General features: G+C 41.6%; 1 protein-coding gene across 1 annotated transcript in view; it reads left to right on the forward strand.

Moving 5' to 3' along the window:
• Positions 1 to 438: 438 nt before the first annotated feature.
• The window catches only part of hibch (3-hydroxyisobutyryl-CoA hydrolase), a 155,585-nt gene continuing 135,104 nt past the window's right edge, over positions 439 to 20,919 (forward strand). The window contains exons 1-6 of the mRNA XM_084309517.1: positions 439 to 566; positions 903 to 945; positions 1,739 to 1,870; positions 10,098 to 10,182; positions 17,528 to 17,608; positions 18,268 to 18,320. Of these exons, the coding sequence (XP_084165643.1) occupies positions 535 to 566; positions 903 to 945; positions 1,739 to 1,870; positions 10,098 to 10,182; positions 17,528 to 17,608; positions 18,268 to 18,320 (426 nt within the window). The 5' untranslated portion in view covers positions 439 to 534. The remainder of the gene's footprint in view (positions 567 to 902; positions 946 to 1,738; positions 1,871 to 10,097; positions 10,183 to 17,527; positions 17,609 to 18,267; positions 18,321 to 20,919) is intronic.

Consider the following 20,919-nt stretch of genomic DNA (forward strand, 5'->3'; position numbering starts at 1 on the left):
GGTCAATAAGGTTAACTGGACTGTTTTTTTTTTTTTTTTTCATTTATCATTTATTTATCCAGGAATGTCCCATTGAGATACAAGATCTCTTCTTCCAGGGAGTCCTGTTTCTCCCAATGTAATTTATTTTCGATTTATATTCACTCTTTGTCTTGTTTGTTTGTCTTTTTATTTACATGTGTATGTTCAACTATATAATTGTTTACATTTAATTATTATTCTTTATTTTTGTATTTCATAAAACAATTAAAATAATACAAAAGAAAAAGAAAACATTGGCCGACCCTCTCGGCTTTGGTCCGGCCAAAAACGATTGTTTGTTACTTTCCCCCTTTCTTCACTAGATGGCGGTGTGGGCAAAACGCATAACAAGTGCACTGCTTCTCGATGGTACATACGTCCACAATGATTCTTACGACATTGACCAATCAGGAGTAGCTCTGTTCTTCTTTCAGGAAATAAACGTAAACTTGACAGTAAATTGTTGTAGCATTGAGTAGGCTATGCCCCAAGTGATACAGAGTATAATTAACAATGTCATTAACGGTGTTGAAGTCCACTTTCAGGTATGTTTAAATAAATATGTCTTAGTTGATGAATGCATAGCTTTACTGACGAATGTCACTTAATTTATTGTTCGCCACCCACCGAGTGCCTGCTAGAGGTGAACTAGTGTGTGAACTCCAGATTACCGACTGCTCTACCTACCAAACCACTGTCAACCCGGTGTCTCTTTAGATTAAGATTTTATTTGACATTAATTACATTTATCCATGATATTTGTTTTCTGAGTCATTGAAAACAAATATAGACCAATTCATATTGCCTAGGTGTCAGAACAGATGGGTATGTTGATGAGATGAACTGAGGTCTTGTCATTATATTGTGGCTGTTCTCTTCAGACTGAAGTCCATCTGCAGATTGCAAAGGATTCAGGGGCACATGGTAAGTAAAGCTCTTGTCATACTCTGTCAGAGTAGTGCTGCTTATTGTTGGTTCAAAGCCTAGAATGACTGATGTACATGGAGGTCAGTGAGTGACTGAGTACATTCCGCATGTACTCATAACTCGCTCAATATATCGCTGTATTTTGGGATCAAATCTTGTCATAATATATAATATAGTATATTATATAAACTCTCAAATTCCTTTGGAAGTTTTTCCAGAAAAAAATAGGCTATATTTTATAAAACATCTCAACTTTTGCACAAGATTCACATGGAGCACATTGCATGAACACAACAGGTATTGTAGCAATCGCAGCATGACAAATGCATTGAGTGAGGTATTGAATTGAGTGATTTATGACTCTAACCTAGCCCTAAGGCTGCTATCGGCTTCTGCTGTTGCATTTACTTATGAGAGTAATATACAATTGGTCCTATTTTGTATATCAATGCAGTTGGATGAAAACTAGCCTATAGTACTGTATGTCCAAAAAGTTATTTATTTTTAGTAATGACAACCATGCTGATTTATTTATTTTATTAGCCTATTTTATGTGTTTAGAAGACCCCTAGGGTCACACAGGATACCCAGCCCATACCATGTAATAATTGTAATTCATGAAAGCATCAAACAAACAAATAAACAAACACAGCAACGCCAAAAGGTGACGTCTTCAAATGGAAGCAGAGAAATACAAGATGCATGAACTATTACACCTGATGTGACCCAGCCTGCTTGAATATCAGCTCCGTCTTTACTGGTGTAGTGTCTTCTGTCTGTTTTGGCGCAGATGTCGAGTCAGGCGGGAGGCGACGTTCTCTTGGAAAGAGTGGGTAATGCCGGAGTGATCACCCTGAACCGACCCAAAGCTCTGAACGCCCTCAACCTGTCAATGATCAGACATATGTACCCCCAGCTCAAGGTAAAGTATGAGAGAGAGTTGGCCAACACCAACCACCACCACTGGGACGTGGGTCAAGGCCATTTTAATGTATGTCAAGTGTTTCTTAAAAGGAACATGCCAGTGTGGAGATAATCCTAGCTTAAATCGTACCTCCTGGTCACACTAACAAAGATGTAGCCTCTTAGCAAAATCTTACAAATCGATTGAACTACGGAAAGTGGTGAGTTTCTGATTCTGAACATGAACAAGGAAGTGCACGTTTCCTAAGGAGCATGTTTTCTAAGCAGCATGTTTTCTAAGGAGGTAGGCCTTTATTAGCACAAGCAGGATAATTTTTGGGATATGTTTCTTCTATACAATAAAATGTTTAGGTAAACAAATAATTAAAATAATCAGAAAAATGGTCAGACTAAAATATGGACTGATTTAGTAAACAGGCTAAAACTCATAGACCAGTATGGTCCTTTTATTGTTGCTGTGTGTCAAGTGACCATAAATCTGTGAGCTTGTCAGACCTGTATAATGGTATTGCTTCAAAAGGGAGACTGACAAAGTCGTTCTCATTTCCTGCAATACACACACATGGGTTGTTGGTCATTGGCCGGCTTACTGAACCTGTAGATCCAGTGCAAAACAAGTTTGTTTCAGACTTGTCCAGCGATCTCACAGTGTTAACGATAGTGACTGCTTAAAAGTCCCACCCTCTCAGACACAAGAACTGTTACATTTTCATCCCATTGGCACTTGAAATGCGTCATCTTCCTCATATTCAGTATCTTTGATACCACTTCTCAAGGCCTTTCTGTTGAGTTATCATGAGTTAGTTTCACTGCCTTTTATCCAACGTTTTAGAATTGTGAAATTAGGGATAAGTCACAGATTTCCTCTCAAAAAGTTTAGCATGTGGGTATCGCAGTGAGAGCTAGCATTGAGGGGGGTGGTTCTGCGACGCTGGATCTAGGTGTCATGGGCCTATCTTGATGAAACACCAGTGAGAGGAGGTGCCCAATAACCCTGGTGATATGCTGGCTCTCACTGCCTATCCATCTACACGTTGGGTTGTGGTGGCCATGGGTATGTAGCATCGGCATTGTCAATACCTGGAGCTTGTTTGACGCTGTTTGAGGGCCATTAGGGGCCATGTGATACATCCATAGTGTGTAGTTCCATAGTATAATTATTTATAGGCATGTTAGACTTTCTTTTGACAATGGGATTGGGTTTCTTCATTGGTCGCCTATCCTTATCATTAGGGCAGAAGTACCTTGTGTTTTTATAAATTATTCAAAAAGATATTGTTATGACCTTCTGTGCAATTTTTCTGTAGCCCCTGTGATAAGGAGGCCCTGGACAAAATATCATATATTGATTATTTGAGCAGATATTTGCATTTTCAATATAACTTGCATTATCATTTCAAATTTTGAAAAGTAAATTTTTTATTATCAAATTTGGAATAGTTCTTTTTCTACCAAGGCTAGTTTAAAACTCTTAGTAGTATTCTGTGGGAGTATCGAAATATAACTTAGTCAAGAGTTAGGCTGGATGACTCCACGGGTTATGAGCCATTTATACATGTAATAGAAGGGGCGGGGCCCGGTGTTGTATGCATGAAGAGGCACACACGACAACAGGATATAGGGAGGGTGGGGGGTGATGCGTGTGGGGTGTGAAGACATAATGGCTTCGTGACTGATGGGCCCGGTATTGTGGTAGGAAACACAAAGGGATGAGCAGTCTCCTTGTGGGGGGCGACAGGGCTCGCCAGGTAGAGCAGTCGTCTGTTAATCCGGAGGTTCACAGTTCGACTCCCGCTCTTCCTGGGCAGCGTGTCGAAGTGTCCTTGAGTAAGACACTTAACCCCTAATTGCTCCCGATGAGCAGGTCGGCACGTTGCATGGTGGCCTCCACCGTCGTGTGTGTAAATGTCTGAGTGAATGGGTAAAATGTGAGGAACAAATTGTAAGCGTGTTGGATAAAAGCGCTATATAAATGCAGCCATTTACCTTGTATTATATGGACGTAGGATTTCTGGGTGCGAGTGAAGCACATGTGTGACTTCTTCTCAATCTCTTTCTCTTATGTGTACCATCACATTTATTTTTAAAAGGCCCATATAGAGACCGAAAGACCACGTAATTGCGCACTGCACCATGGGTAGTACTCGCCACTTTGGGGGGGACGTTCAATTTCAAGTTCAAGTCGTCGCAGTGGGTTTTACCATGGGTGATTTAAAAAAATGGATCGGGCAAAGAGCAAGTTACAGATTCGCTACAGAGACAAGCTGGACCCTGTTCCGAAGGTGCGCTACTTGGCGAAAATGAAAACAATCGGTGGGTTGGATCCTTACGAGCACAAACAGTGGACAGGTGATTTGAATGAGCTTCCTCCATTATCTGAAGCTGAGTTTGTACTGTACCTAGTTAGCGGAGTTAGCTACTACACAGGTGATGAATTCCGGAATATAAAATCGCTCAGAGCTGGAAGAATCACAGCTTCGAAGATCCATGACGTGGTGTCCACCAGTGTCACCAAGCCAGCCATCTCTACTGTGAATGCTGTGTGCTACCCAAAGAAAACAAAACTTGAGAAAATTCCGGAGGCCATGAAATGGGGGATAGAAAACGAGGAAAAAGCAAGGCAGACCTTCATAACAATGACGGCACCCAAGCACGAGAACCTGACAGTGGAACAATGTGGGTTTGTTTTGTAATAAATCACTCATTTCCAGAAGTTGGTGCATCCCCTGATGGGCTCACTCACTGTACATGTTGTGGGAAAGGCTGTCTGGAAGTGAAATGCCCATCCAAGCACCGCTACAACACTATCCTGCAGGCTTCTGAAGATACAAACTTTTGCCTTGAATGTACAGACGGGATGTTTTGCTTGAAGCGGGCACACAAATACTACAGGCAAACACAAACTCAGATCTTTGTGACTGTCAAACTTTTGTGACTTTGTTGTGCGACTCATGCCAGATGTGGACTTCTGGACGACACTACTAGCAAAGGCACAGGATTTTTTTTATAAAGTCGCACTGCCTGAGCTTGTAGCTTGTCACTACACCCGAGGAGTCTCCAAAGATCCACCTGTACTGCCAAATCCACCTGCTGCTAAGCCTAACGGCACGGGCACACTGCTGACGAATGAACACGGACGGACGGACGGGCGGCTGCCTCTTCACTTCCGCTCCCATGTTAACGGACGATAGTAGGCACAGTGGCCGCCAGCGGGAGCGCGCGGCAAGCTATCTTTTCGCTTCAATCCTATTCGAGGAGGCGCGGGAGGCTTGCGCCACGCGCATTGTCACAGAAATACAATTGAATATCTGCATTCTTACCACAGATATAGATGTTGTTCAACCAGCTGTGTCTGTATCTGCAAATAAACGCCCAACCCCCCCTGTCTGTATGTTTGTTTATACCTATAACTATTGCAATGTTGCATAATAATAATAATAATAATAATAATAATAATAATAATAATAATAGCAGGATATAGCAGTCATTAAGTCAATCCACCTTGTCACCTATAATGACAAACGTTTTATTTGTTTCCTGACAGCTAATTATGGTAATTATGATTATTATTATTATGATTGAACAGCAACCAGTAGGCTTATATCAGTGTATATTTTATTAACAGATTGCAGAATGGGTATACAATACAGTAGGCCTACAGCTCTATCTATCTGTCATATCTGGTTGTCTGGCTGTCTGTCTGTTTGTTTGTCTATCTGTCTATATCTGGTTGCCTGTCTGTCCCGACAGAGACAGAGAGAGAGGGGGGGGGGGGGGGGAGATAGAGGGAGAGAGAGAGAGCTCTTGCTGCTGGGGGGCTCCACGCTACTCTTTCAGGAGTACAGTCACACTGATCATCATTCTAAAATGACTGCCTTCGCATATAGACTAGGCATTTACAGCTGTCCCAATGTAAATGTGCCTTCCTCGGTGCGTTTCCGCGCGCTCAAGTCGTAGGTCCAGTGTGCCTGACCAGGCGTGCGATCTCACGAGGGAGCCGCGCGTGAAATTCATTCGTCAGCAGTGTGCCCGTGCCGTGAGCGTAAGCTTTTAGCAGAGGTACAGCAGTCTGCCACAAAAGACAGCTGGTGTGTGTGCGGCGGGCCTGAAGAACAAGATGACATGGTGGCCTGTGATGGTGAGAACTGCAAAATTGTGTGGTACCACCTCACGTGTGTGGGACTTACTCACAGTCGTGCCTCAAGTGAGCCGTGGCTCTGTAGCGCATGCCAAAAAAAGAAATGAAGAGTAATAAACTCAAATCTCAATTGCACTGAGGTCACACTGCCAGTTTGAGATGTTTACAACTTTGACCTCACATCCTGACACATTGTCATACTGACTGTTTCATATGTTACATCTGTTCTACCAATGTTTACCACTGTTTTCCATATGTTACTGTTTCATATGTTACCAATGTTTACCACTGTTTTCCATATGTTACTGTTTTACCAATCCTATGCTACAGCAGTAAAGGTGTTAAGAATTGGAATTGTTTGAAATCGTTTTTTTTGAGTAAAATCATGGAATTAATGTAAAATCAACACAAAGAAAGTATGATTCAAAGGCAATTTTAATAGCTTTCTTTGAATACAGTTTCTCTCCTGTGAAATACAAATGTTCAACAACCAGCAACATTGACTCAGCTAGACCGCTTTCTTATATCCATCTAGATTAATTTATTTTAATGCTTTAAATAATTTAAATGTATCTCAAGTTAAAGCATTCACTTTTGACAGCCCTAGTATTTACAGAACAGACATAACATTGTTCAAATAATGTTGAAAACATGACAAACTGAATTTAAATAATCCACATCAAAACCTAATGAGTAAAACTAAGAGGCCTTGATTTTCCATTTTAGCTTTAGCATAACAGATGTATTACCCTCAGTACCTCACTCCGTCTCTCCCTCACTCCATCTCTCTCTCACTAGCTGGTAACGCATGGTCTGGTGGTTTCATAACAACACTGTGGCACATATTCGTTAAGGCACAGCACACAGTCACAATCTTGTCAATGAAAGAAAAGTCCTCGCCTTCAAATGGAACCAGCAGTTGCACTGGTATGGTATTATGTAGCATGTGATACTTATTGCGTACCAAACCGATCACTCTTTCAACATGGACCCTGAGGTGAGCTATTTGCCGTGTCTCTTCTACAGATTTTGGATCCATCTGGGCACGTCCTCTTGTGAATCCAGGGATTTTCACTGCTGCACACATTAATGAAACATGGTCCCCAATGTCAAATCCACTGTCTGCTAAAACCAAGTCTCCAGGCAACAGTTTATTGAGGAGACCACTGTTCTCGGTCAGATGCTTGTGTGCTTTTGCTTGTAGTGGGAATATGTCTGTGCCTGCGCTTTCAGATTTGATGGTCTCTCAGTGCCAATTTCAAAGCAGTCCAGAATAACCGCAACACGATTGCCAAAAGCCTCTACAAACTGATGTGGCATGGTTAGTTGGAGGCAATGTCTACTCGGCCAGTGTACCAACTCTGAGAGGTGATGATGTAGTACACATAAGGTCTCTCTAAACACGGTGGCCACTGTTGTTCGGCTTACACAGAAGAGGTGTGCAAGGTGCTGTTGCGGCAGATTCAGCCTCAGCCGCATCAGAGTTAGGAGAAGCATCTGGAAAGGAGACAGTTTTCGGCCTGTCTTTGTCAGGCATGGAATAACTAATGTGTGCAAAGCCTGCAGCAATGTCCAATATGGAAGGCCAGTGTAGAATCTGACCTTCACATCATCATCTTTCAAGGACTCGGCACTCATCTTCACCTGGGACAGCTCTTTCCTCAGTGTCATGTTCTCCTCGAACAAGCAGTTAATTTCATCACGCATGGACTTCATTTCACCACGCATACGGTTACACCCACTGCATTCCTCCTGTTCTATGTGGTCCTGTGGTGGAGCTTCATCCACATCTGACATCTGTGCAGCTTCAACTGGTGGTGTAGCTTCATGCACCTCTGACCTCTGTGGAGCTGCAGCTTCATCCATCTCTGGTCTGGGAGGAGCAGATTGATTGAACATTTTATTACCAGATTGCAGAATGGGTACAATACAGTACAGCTCAATACACACAATTGTTAAGGGGATGCAGACCAGAGAAAGACGTTCGTCTTGTTTACATCAGGGTCCCCCATTTTCAATTCATCATAACATATATGACATACAGATAGACAGTACTGTAACATCTAGACATTTATGACATACCGGTGTAGCTGTCTCTTCGTTCTCCGGGTAAAGCGCTCAGTGTGTGTTGCTTTGACCTCTGTGTGCCCGGGGTCAACAGAAGGTGCCCAGTCTGGGTGGGTTTCATACATTTCATATGCTGGTTTCCCTGAAAAACACAATTTCTTTGATTAGTTATGTAGCTATGCATGACTTGATTGTATTATGAGCCCCATTAGCTGGCAGAACATCAGCTACTTTTCTTGGGCCAAAACTAAAAGCACAACAGAACAGACATTACAAAGACAGCATGATGGAAGCAGGCTACTCTCATGATGGAAGCATCATCCATCACTGGCCAGCAGTCTGACAAGTAGCCTGCTTCCATCATGAGAGAGTAGCCTGCTTCCATCATGAGAGAGTAGCCTGCTTCCATCATGAGAGAGTAGCCTGCTTCCATCATGAGAGAGTAGCCTGCTTCCATCATGAGAGTAGCCTGCTTCCATCATGAGAGAGTAGCCTGCTTCCATCATGAGAGAGTAGCCTGCTTCCATCATGAGAGTAGCCTGCTTCCATCATGAGAGTAGCCTGCTTCCATCATGAGAGTAGCCTGCTTCCATCATCATCTCCCACAAACCTGAACGTTATTGCCATAATACGTCTAGCAAAAAACGGTGTTGCAATCTGATGAAAAATTTGGGAGAAATTTACGTTATAAAGTAACTGTACTTGTGAATCACGCCTTGTGATACTAAATGCAGATTGAACTCTGCCATTGGAAAGGGGAGATTTGGCCCGATCCATAGATGTGACTTGGCCATAATAAGGTAATTTATAGGCCTGATATTCTATAATCATATTTCAAATTGCATGTGTCCGGATGGCAGAATTCAGTACTGTATCTAGTACAAAACCTTATGTTTAATCATCTTCCCTTTATTCATTTGCTTAGATTTTTCAGGTCTGGTACATTTTAGCATGGTGTTATTCACAGTCAAAGATAAAAAAATATATATATATATAATTGAATTGATATTCTCCTTTGGTTCATTACAATTTACACAAGCCTAGTAACATACACAATATTTCTGACACTGGGAATACATTCAAATGCAATAGTAAAGTAAAGATGTCCCTAGAATCAGATACCAAGAACATGCAAATGAATCATTACAAAAAAAAGTCTGTAAATGTTTATTCTACATCGTATGGAATGAATGACATACATTTTTTTTTATATATATAATTTCTTTTTTTTTATGGGGGGAGGAGCCACACATTGGCGGGCAAAGAGCTGCATGTGGCTCACGAGTCATGGGTTGGCCACCCCTGATTTAGAATGTTAATGTTATCAAGCTGAAACTCCTCTTCCTGCTGCTTCTGATGAGTAACCAGCCCACTGCATACTGGAACGGATAAACATGGAATTTAACCTTAAATGGACCACATGATTGTATGACACAGATCACTTGGCCACTGTTTGTAAATTATATACTGCTATAAAATACAGTACAATTTTAAGGTCAGTGGTGATGGGTTGTTTTTTTATTTGGATTGAATTAACTACCCACCTCGCTGTAGTCTGTATGATAGCATGTATATCGTGTATATATTCATTCTTACCGTATATATATATATCTATGCACCTGTCTGTACATACCTGCACATAATTCTTCCGTAGATACTATATCTAGGCCTATATCTGTACATATCCCTTACCTACTCTTACTAGTTACGCTGCTGGCCAGTATGACTATGACCATACTGTCTCTGTATCAATGTACATATTAGTATTACTATTAACTCTGTGCATACATCTGATTAGCACTACACCCAGTAGTACTAATTATATATTTTATACCCAGTTTAATCACCTGTACATTGTATATTACTTTTGCACTTTACTGTTGCATTTGCACTCTAGTTGGATGCCAAATTTATTTCCGTTGTGCTGTACAATGACGATACATTTTTATCTAATCTAAAAAGAAAGAAAGAAAAGAAGGTCTTTAAGGTGTCTGTCACTGTGTTTTTCATGTGGCTGTAGAAATGGGAGAAGGACAACGAGACCGACATTGTGATCATCAAAGGAGCAGGAGGGAAGGCCTTCTGTGCCGGTGGAGACATCAGAGGTGAGCGGCAGCATCGCTGTTTTAGCCTCCAGCTTTGGGGAGTTTCTCTATGCAGCTGTCGGGACGGGAACAATGATAGCGACGCCTCAGAGCCGGCGCTTCAATCATACAGATAAACAACTCTGTGGGAGCGCTGACGTTGTGCTCAGTCCTTGGAATTACAGTGAGTTGTAGATGGAAGGTCCTGGACTGCCACACGATCCTTTAAGTGAACTATTATGCCGTTTTATCTGAGTCAAAAACGCTGTCTGTCTAAAGAGAGCTTGGTTCACTTTGCCACTGTCTTGATAATGGGGACTAATGAGACCTGACCCTTATTCTATAACTGTTGCCCCATTTTTGCCATAGTGTCCTTAGTTATAGAATAGAATAGAAATACTTTTATTATCCCGAGGGAAATTTGACACTGCAAGTCGCTCAACATTAAACATTTAGACAGAACAGGTCACGAATAAGAATAACAAAACAAATCAAATTGCCTAAGATAAGAGTAGAATAAAAATGGAATAAAATATACAGTAAATAAATACAGTAAAAATATACTGAGGTCTACAGTAGGTGTAGTATTGCACAGTGCTCTTTCAAAAGTAAGATGGTAACTGTCACTCTGTGCTCAGTGATGCAGTGAGGCACAGTGATGCATTGTATAGTCTGATGGCTGTTGGAATGAAGGACTTCCTGTGCCGTTCAGTGGTGCATTTAGGTAGTGTGAGCCTAGCACTGAACATGCTCCTCCTGTCAGCCAAGTCTGTGTACAGCAGGGGGCGCACATTTAGTGCTTGAATGCCCACCATCCACTTCAATGTTGGCATTAATATCGCCTAATCCAGTGTTTCTCAAAGTGGGGGGCGTAGAGGCATGACAGGGGGGGCCTTGAGATTTATTAAAAAAATAAATAAATAAAAAAAAATTGGATTACAGAAAATTGTCACTAAAGTGCTATCTGTTGCAGCTGCACTGTTCTCCATGAAAATACCATTTCTCAAAATCTGAAAATCATTATTTAATAAAACACAGAAAAGGATCACCAAGTTACTCTGGATAAAAAAACCTTTACAGACAACATTGAGACAAAGCTTCCTGACACATCTCCATCCAAACTCTTGGAAGAACTCTTTGAAATCTCATCTGATACCACCTGGAGAGCTAGTTTCAGAGTGTGGTGCTGAGTACCAAGTATCTCATGATGCAGCAGTTAAGGTGTTGATACCATTCAGCACCACATACAGTATCTGTGTGAAGCTGGCTTTTCATCCATGACAGCTCTGAAAACAAAATATAGGGCCAAGTTGAGCCTTGAGGATGACATGCGTGTTGCCTTAACAGCAATAAAGACTGTTTGCTTATTTCCTATGTTCGCTTTGTAAATTCCCAGTGAGTGAAGATCTGCTGTTTTGCAAATATGTCAAAAACAGAGCGACAGCTGATGAGCTCTTCAAAATGATTGACAGTTACCTGACAGAACATGGACTGAAATGGGAGAACTGTGTGGGCTTTTGCTCTGACGGTGCGCAGGCCATGGCAGGGAAAAGGAGGGGGCTACAGGCGCACATCAAGGGGGTCTCGCCAAACGCGCAATGGACGCTCAGACACTGAGTGAATTCTGGCTTGGTGTGGAGAGGGAGCATCCACTCATAGGGCAGAGGGCTGTGGGCATCCTTCTTCCCTTCGCCACATCCTATCTCTGTGAGATTGGATTTTCAGCTGTTGCTTCACTGAAGACAAAGCACAGGTCTAAGCTCAACATTGAGCATGACTTGAGAGTGGCAGTATCAAGCCTGCAACCTCGTTTTGAAAAGATGTGCAGTGCAAAACAGGCTCATTGCAGCCACTAATGCTGTGATGACTCACATAATTTACTTACATTTTCTCTTTTTTTGCACAAATTGCAAAGTTCTTTCACAAGTTTTTTCACACGTTTTTCCACAAAGTTTTCAATCTATTTTTTTTTAAAGCAGTGTCCTTGAATTGTATTGCAATGTTACAAGATGTCTCTATTTTTGAAAAAGCAGTCTTGAGTGTCCATTGAATTGTATTGCAATGTTACAAGATGTCTCTATTTTTTAAAAAGCAGTCTTTGAGTGTGTATTGGACTGTATTGTTATGTTGTTGCACAATTGCACAGTTGTAAAGTGGTTGCACAATTTGAAAGGTCACGATATTGGTGTTATTTCAATACATTTAAACATGGCCCATTTCATGACTATTTTGTTGGGGCGAGGGGGGGGGGGGGGGGCCCAGGCGAGGGGGGGGGGGGGGGGGGCCCAAAATATTTTGGTCCGCCAAAGGGGGGCCTGACAGAAAAAGTTTGAGAAGCACTGGCCTAATCTATGGCTATGTGTCTAATCTGCCCGTCGCTTATCAATGACTCATTTCCAGTCAACATTGTCGAAGCGGATTGTTTTTTTACCGGTTCATTTCCGTTTTATAGCATTTTGAAAAGCCCTCGTTTTCAAGGGGAAAAAAAAGAATCCGTGATAAACGCCCTGTACTGTAATATTCTAGAACGTTGTAATTTTTCGGCCTATTTATGAATCGTTTCCAAATAAACGCTAGATTATCTATAGTATATGTGTACGTATGCACGCTGGTGCCGCGAGCTGAAAATCGATTCTCTTAGTTCTTGATCGCTCTTACAGTCAAACAGCCATGTCACATATAGTAGTCAACAGTACTTTGTTGTAGGAACAGTTTGGGAGAGGGAGGTAAGGGGTTTTAGATTGTGTGTTGTGAAGTTTACTTCAGAGAGGGAGAGTAAAGTACAGAAAAAAAGGTACCGTTGGGTACTGTACCGGTATCGATTCCCAGGTAAAAAGAAACATTTTCAGACTCTGTGTCCCGAACAGACCCACCGCGTAGGCCAGATGCAAGCCGCATTTTACAATAAACCTCTGTGGGGCTGCTTAAAAAAATTATAATCGCAAATGTAATCGCAATATCTGTCAGAAAAATCGCAATTAGATTATTTCCAAAAATCGTGCAGCCCTAGCTGCCAGGTGAAAAGAAGTGGTGGGCTGGGTACACATGTGTCGGAGGAAGCATGTGATAGTCTCCGCCCTCCCGGACCGACGGTAGGGAGTAGAGTGCGCAACGACCAGGAAGGGGATTGGGAATTGGCATAACGACTAACATTGGGAAGGGAGAAAAACGGAAAAAGAAGGGGGGGGGGGGGGGGGGGGGGGGGGGGGGAAGATACCGTAATAAAAAAAAAAAACTCAGAATGAAAAGTAAATTATATAATGCTACTCAACATAAAATCATATGTTTATTTTCTCTGAATATGTTTGTGTAGCAATGAGGGTGCTGCCACAGCCTGGGTCCCGACCAAACCATTAAAAATGCGGACTTGAAACTAGGGATGCTCGATATTGGCTTTTTTACCGATATTGTCCAACTCTTAATTTCCGATACCGATATCAACCGATATCAACCGATACCGATATATGCAGGGTTTCCCCCCCCAAAAAACTCAATAATTGCAGGTAATTAACATTACATATCTCTTGTCGTGTAATTAACACAACATTATGCATACTTTGACAATAAATAAAATAATAATTTGTTCTTACTTGCTTGCCTGGGTAAATAAATGTTAAAGAAAAAATTAAAAAAGAAATTGAAAACCAATACCGATATTTTCCGATATCACATTTTTATGCCAATATCGGCCGATAATATCGGACATCCCTACTTGAAACCACTTGGTTTGTTCATTCCATATGGTACTCGGACATGCACACAGGAATACGTAACATTAAAGGGGAACTCCAACATTTTGGGAAATTAGCTTATTTAACATCTTCCCTGGAGTTAGACAAGAAGATACATACCTTTTTTGTCTCTGTGCGTGCATTTTAGCTTTGGGAATAGACGCTCCGTTAGCATAGCTTAGCTTCATCACTGGAAGTGAGGCAGGACAGTAGCCTTACAGTGCCTTACAGTGTATTGCAAGGTCTGATATTGACCAAATTTGATATGCATGACATTGGTGGGCTCTAGGTCAACTCCTGAAAAGGGGGTCAATGTCAGACCTTGCAATCAAAAGTTAGGGGGCACACTGAAATTATGGCAAGGGTTATTAGCCCCCTAACTTTTGATTGCAAAGTCTGACATTGACCCCCTTTTCAGGAGTTGACCTAGAGCCCACCAAGGTCATGCATATCAAGTTTGGTCAATGTCAGACCTTGCAATACACTGTAAGGCTGTGTGTGTGTGTGTGTGTGTGTGTGTGTGTGTGTGTTCCTGACTCCCCCTGCAGACGACACCAAAGCCACACCCATCCTCCACATTTAATTTGGTAGCAAGTAGTTTAGTTTCCATTGTCTTTAGTGTTACGGTTTTCACCTTTTTAATTTGTGGGAGACGACAATGGTATAGTTAAGTTTTGTTTATTAAATATCACAATAAAATACACATACATACTGTCGCCTCACAGCAAGAAGGTCCAGGGTTCGATTCCCGCTTGGGGACCAGGTTTCCATGATGCCAGTTACCCAGGTGGGGTATCTCCCAGGCCTTTCTGTGTGGAGTTTGCATGTTCTCCCCGTGCTCGCAAGGGTTTCCACCCCGATAAGATAAACCCAATGGAAAAACATGCACAACAACAAGATCGCTAACGCTGTGGCGTCCTTGACGAAGACGGACAGGAGCACTTGGATTGGTCCCCTGGCGCGGCTCACGTTGACGCCTGTCTGCTCCCGGCTGCCCTTGGGGGTGAAGGACGACGGGATGGGTTAATCGCAGATACGAATTGCATGCATGCATCGCATGTGTGCCGATTGATGACCTCTGAGCAGGTCCTAAATTATAAATTATTATTATTATACTTTACGGTGAAATGCTTGGTTCTGTATGAGCCCCTGAGAGTGTGCTTCATACAGTAAAAAAAAGTAAGTAAGAAAGTAAAAAAAAGTAAGTAAAGAGGAATATACACTACATACAGTATAGGTAACACTGAATGATGCCATCTCTTGGTTTTGTATCCATGAACAAAAATGATACTCCTGACAATAAAATTGTACAATAAGTTTATTCGGACTGAATTAACTTCAGTGTTTCCCATTAATTACCTAGACTGTGGCGGCCCGCCACAGTTGTATAATGAACATAATGAAAAAATATATATAAATTAATAAAAAAAAATTATAATATATATATTTTTTAATCAGTAGTATTGGTAGTACTTTTGCTTCATTTCTTTGATGGCTCAAAATGTATGCTCTAGTCCAGTGGTTCCCAAACCTCTCCTCGAGGCACCCCAGCCGTTCCATGTATTTGTTCAATTCCACCACCAGCACACCTGATTCAACTAATAAAGGGCTTGTTAAGTTGAATCAGGCATGCTGGTGGTGGAATCTTTTTTTTATCCACTTTTTCTCCCATCCCAATTTTGTGTTTCCAATTCTTCCCTCCCCTGTCTTGAACGTTGCTAGACTATGCCTCCCACTGGTCGGCTGTAGTGAGGATAGAAGCCTTGCATCACGTGTCCCCTCTGGTACACGAGGAGGCAGCCTGTCGCATCTTTTCACCGCAACAGCTCGAACTCTCAGTGGGGAGGAGTAACGTGTGGGAGGCTCACGCTGCCCCCGATACTTCCTGTTTCCGCCGTACCGGCGTCACCCAACCGACCTGTAGGAGTCTCTGTCCACAACGTCCAATCCCCACCCACCGGCTTTCCCACCCTCTAACACTGCCAATTGTGTTAGTATGACGGCCGGCCAAGCCGGTAGCAACGCCGAGAGCTGGGCTCGATACCAGCATCTCCTGCGTTAGCCTTGCCCACTGCGCCACTCAGCCGCCCTCTGGTGGTGGAATTTAACAAATACATGGAACAGCTGGGGTGCTTCGAGGAGAGGATTGGGAAGCAGTGCTCTAGTCGATTTTGTGTTTTGAGCACAAAGTTCATCATAGATCTAGCCTCTTTATTTTGCTCTCAAAGTGCACCAGATAGATGCATTTAACTGTACCAAAACATTTACAAAGAAAAAATGCCCCCGGACCCCCCTAGAGGGTCCGAGGTTCACCCACCACAGTCACAAAATCCTGTGGGAAACACTGAACTTCATTGTACTGGTTCTTGTAACTTAAGTGATGTATAGACAAGTCTAAAATCTATGACACTAGTAGTCAATGCAGACACCTGAGAACTGGTGTAATATGTTCAGCTTTCTTCAGCCGGGGACACACAGGATGCTGAAGTGCCACACTGTGTCAATTCTGGAGCAAGCAGGAGCCTGGCTGTTCACACCAGGAGCCATTTTTCTGCACATTTTCTGCGCCTCACGTCTAGAGAGGTGCTCACCTCACGTGTAGAGAGGTGCGCACGTGTAGAGAGGTGCTCGCGTGTAGAGAGGTGCTCGCGTGTAGAGAGGTGCTCACGTGTAGAGAGGTGCTCGTGGCTCATGTGTAGAGAGGGGCTCACATGTAGAGCGGTGCTCGTGGCTCACGTGTAGAGAGGTGTTCTTTTGAGGAGACCTGGGAAAAGCCCATTACAGTAGTCTAAAGTGTGAATTTGTTTTTATAAGTCTTGTTTGGACACACACACTCAAATTCTTGCTATGTTATTAAGATGACAATACGCCACGGGAAGCCAGCGCGGGTGCACTCTGCTACGCTCACCTTTAGTCACTGGTGTCGCTGCTTTCATTGATTGTAATCAAGTCAAGTAATTTATTTATAAAGCACATTTAAAAGCTCAAGAGCCAACCAAAGTGCTGTACAGTACAGTCAAAGCATAAAATCAATGTCTTATAAAATACACAAATACAAAAAGGCACAACAGGACAGGACAGTACATTCAGAAAATAGGACAAGCGGATAGGGGAGCACAAAGTACATTATAGCACACAGGGGACAGAGGAGCACAAGAAGAGATACAAGAGGGAGGGGGCAGGATAAAATTGCATGAGAGTGTGTGGGTTAGGGTGTGGGAGAATCAGGATTAATCGAAGGCTAGGGAATAAAAGTCGGTTTTTAGACGGGCCTTAAATGTCTCCAGCGTGGGGGCAGATCGGATCTAGTAATGGAAGCGTTCTCTAACTGCTAAATACAGTAGATGTGTGGCATTGTCAGGCTGGTGCCCTGCAGATCCAGTAGAGATGCTACATGGTGGTCCAAAATGCTAGGTAGGGTAAAGTAGTCTCGGGTCAACAGTAATTATAATACTAAAACTACAGTTTTCACTCTACAATTTCTTTGGTAGGGACAGTTCGTGTTTCCATGGCTTTGGTAGTCCCTAGCGACCCTATATAAAAGTATGCCTATGGACCAACATGTCATCATAATGTTATGTTTTGTCAATTATGTTTATAGGTAATGTTGTTAGTAATAACGGGTTTCCTCCTAGTGGTCACTGAAGCTGGGAAAGTGCGGGACCCTCTTGCACAGGACTTCTTCTACGAGGAATACATCCTGAACAACGCTATTGGTAAGTTTCATGTAATTTATTATCATGTTATATATCAATTAGTGATGCACGATATATCGGCCGCCAATATAATATCGGCCGATATGGCCGTTTTTTTACACATCGGTATCGGTCCGATATCAAGATAGGGCCGATATTAATAGATATATTTTTATCTTTTTTTTTTCTTTTTACATGTTTGGCCTTAAATAGTTTCAAAATATCAGTCATTTCTGAAAATAAGTTACAAAAGTAAAAAAATTATGCGTTTTGGAAAATAGCTCTTTATTTGATTATCATAAAAAAGTGTTTTCTATACAGAGATATCGACATCGGTAAATATCGGTATCGGCCAGAACAGCAATATTAATATCGGTTATCGGTATCGGCCACAATTTTCACATCGGTGCATCACTAATATCAATAGAATACATCCCATATGTGTCACAACCTCTACCGTTTCATTATTATGATAACATATCTGTTACACTATATATCAAATAAATAAATACTTCCAGAGTATCATTTATCATACAGTACCTTCAATTCAATATCGGTATAAATTCATATGCATATTTTTTTATCTTCTGAGCAGTTATGCCACATTATTTCACCCTACCATAGTTTTATGATTTATTTTCTTCTGGTTGTTTTGACAAAAAATCTCCCCATCCCCCAAGGAACATACAAGAAACCATATGTCGCCCTCATCGATGGCATCACAATGGGAGGGGTGAGTATATTGTCACTGACTGTGCTACAAAGGTTTCATAGAAAAGCATGCCACAATATTAACATAGAATATTCAGGAATAAAAGCAATACAACAAATGCATACCAGGGCTTAAAAGAAGCTATGGGAAGCATGAGCTAAAACATGTGCTCTCTATGGTCAGCAGCTCTCCATATGATAAGATGGCTACTGTAAGCCGTCAATGTCTTCGCAGTACATTCCAAGAGAATGGAGATTGTAGTTAAATGCATATTTTGTGAGTTTAGTAGTCTATAACCAGTCATACTGGCGACCTCTTATATAATACATATTTTGGCTTTTCCAAGTGGGCAGAATATGGGTATAGGCCAGGGGTTGGCAACCTGCGGCTCTGGACTCTTTAGCCACTCTGCTGTGTCTCCCTGTTCTTTTTTTTTTTTTTTTACATCTCTTATTTTGGAGATTGAGGTCATACTGTGACACTGAAATGAAAAAATATTTCATCAACTAAAATATACGTCACACCCCGCGCCGGTCTGCAAGTGGTTAATCTTGAGTTTCCGACCCCCCAGTAAGCTAACCATGGATAAATCCAAAAAAAGGAAAGTCAGAGGAAAATAGCGGGTTTAATTCAGCATGGACAGATTAATTTGCTTTCACGACTAACGATGCAGGCTTACCTGTATGCCTCATATGTGGTGAGAAATTTGCGAACAACAAACAATTATTTTTATTTTATACATTTTCCACAAATAAGGGAAGGACTCAAATAGAGCTGCACAGTTCTGTGTTTTATTTTAAAGTAGGTCTACAGATGCCAGTCTTTTTTCAAAGTGGACTACTTTTTATTTGATACATTTTCCACAAATAAGGGAATGACTCAAATATACCTGCTTAGTTCAGGGTTTTATTTCAAAGTAGGTCTACAGATGCCAGTGGTGTTTCTCTTCTTTGTTTTATTTCAAAGTACCGTACTTTTCGCACTATAAGCCGCACCTGACTATAAGCCGCAGCAGCTAAATTGAATGATGTGTATACATATATAAGCCGCACTGGACTATAAGCCGCAGGTGTTTTAATGTTTAATTACCATATGTAATTAGCATTGGGACACAATACTGTCGGACAAATAACAAGAATTAACTCATTTACAAGTTGTTTTAAGTTTAGCAAATAAGGGAACAGATAAATAACATTTCAATGCAGTCAAAAAAGCAATATTTTGATTTTTACATTTTCGGGTTTGGTCACGTCGAGTCACATATAAGCCGCACCGTTATATAAGCCGCAGGGTCGAAAAATGGGGGGAAAAGCCGCGGCTTATAGTCCGAAAAGTACGGTAGGTCTACACATGGTAGTCTTTTTTCAAAGTGGACTACTTTTTATTTGATACATTTTCCACAAATAAGGGAATGACTCAAATATACCTGCTTAGTTCAGGGTTTTATTTCAAAGTAGGTCTACAGATGCCAGTGGTGTTTCTCTTCTTTGTTTTATTTCAAAGTACCGTACTTTTCGCACTATAAGCCGCACCTGACTATAAGCCGCAGCAGCTAAATTGAATGATGTGTATACATATATAAGCCGCACTGGACTATAAGCCGCAGGTGTTTTAATGTTTAATTACCATATGTAATTAGCATTGGGACACAATACTGTCGGACAAATAACAAGAATTAACTCATTTACAAGTTGTTTTAAGTTTAGCAAATAAGGGAACAGATAAATAACATTTCAATGCAGTCAAAAAAGCAATATTTTGATTTTTACATTTTCGGGTTTGGTCACGTCGAGTCACATATAAGCCGCACCGTTATATAAGCCGCAGGGTCGAAAAAGTGCCATATCTATCCTCTCCTACAGTACCAGAGAGAAGCTAATGAGAACCAACCAGCAACAGAAGCAAAACCTATCAAAAAAAATTATAATTTAAGATTGAACCTTTTTCCCTGTGGTATCGAAAAAGGTATCGCATCGAAGCTCGAAATTCCACTATCCTGACAACACCAATACATAGTACAGAAAATACACAGGAGGACATTGAGAAGCACTTATGTTCTAGCTAAGCATTCCAAAAAGGGACCCCATATCATTTCAAATTTGTTCAAGGTCTCAGACCTACTGTGACGAATGCTTTCCAGCTGCAGAGAGGAGACCATCTCAGTGAGCCATCTTTTAAAATTTGGAGACGACGTGTCTTTCCATTCCTTCAGGATAATTCTTTTGGCCACAGCCATACCAAACATCAGGGCCTCCTGCTCATTGTAAGGTAATTCTGCAGTGTTAGCTGAACAGCCGAGTAAAGCTAGAAGGCAGTCTGGGGCAATCTCTCTTTTGTACGCCTTGGTATACCAGTCAAAAATGTCTACCCAGTACTTAAATAGCTTGGGACAAAACCAAAACATATGTGAAAGATTACCCTCTGCGGACATGCAACGATCACAGATAGGCGATACAGAGGGATAGATTCTATGCAGTTTGGTTTTAGAGTAATGTAGTCTGTGAATGACCTTAAACTGTATAAATTGGACTCTGGCATTAATAGAACATTTATGTATCCTGCTAAGTCCCTCCTCCCACATCTCATCAGAGATTTCCATACTAAGCTCTGTGGACCATAC

The sequence above is a fragment of the Notolepis coatsorum genome, assembly GCF_963971535.1.
Source record: "Notolepis coatsorum genome assembly, chromosome: 3".
Taxonomy (NCBI): Eukaryota; Metazoa; Chordata; class Actinopteri; order Aulopiformes; family Paralepididae; genus Notolepis; species Notolepis coatsorum.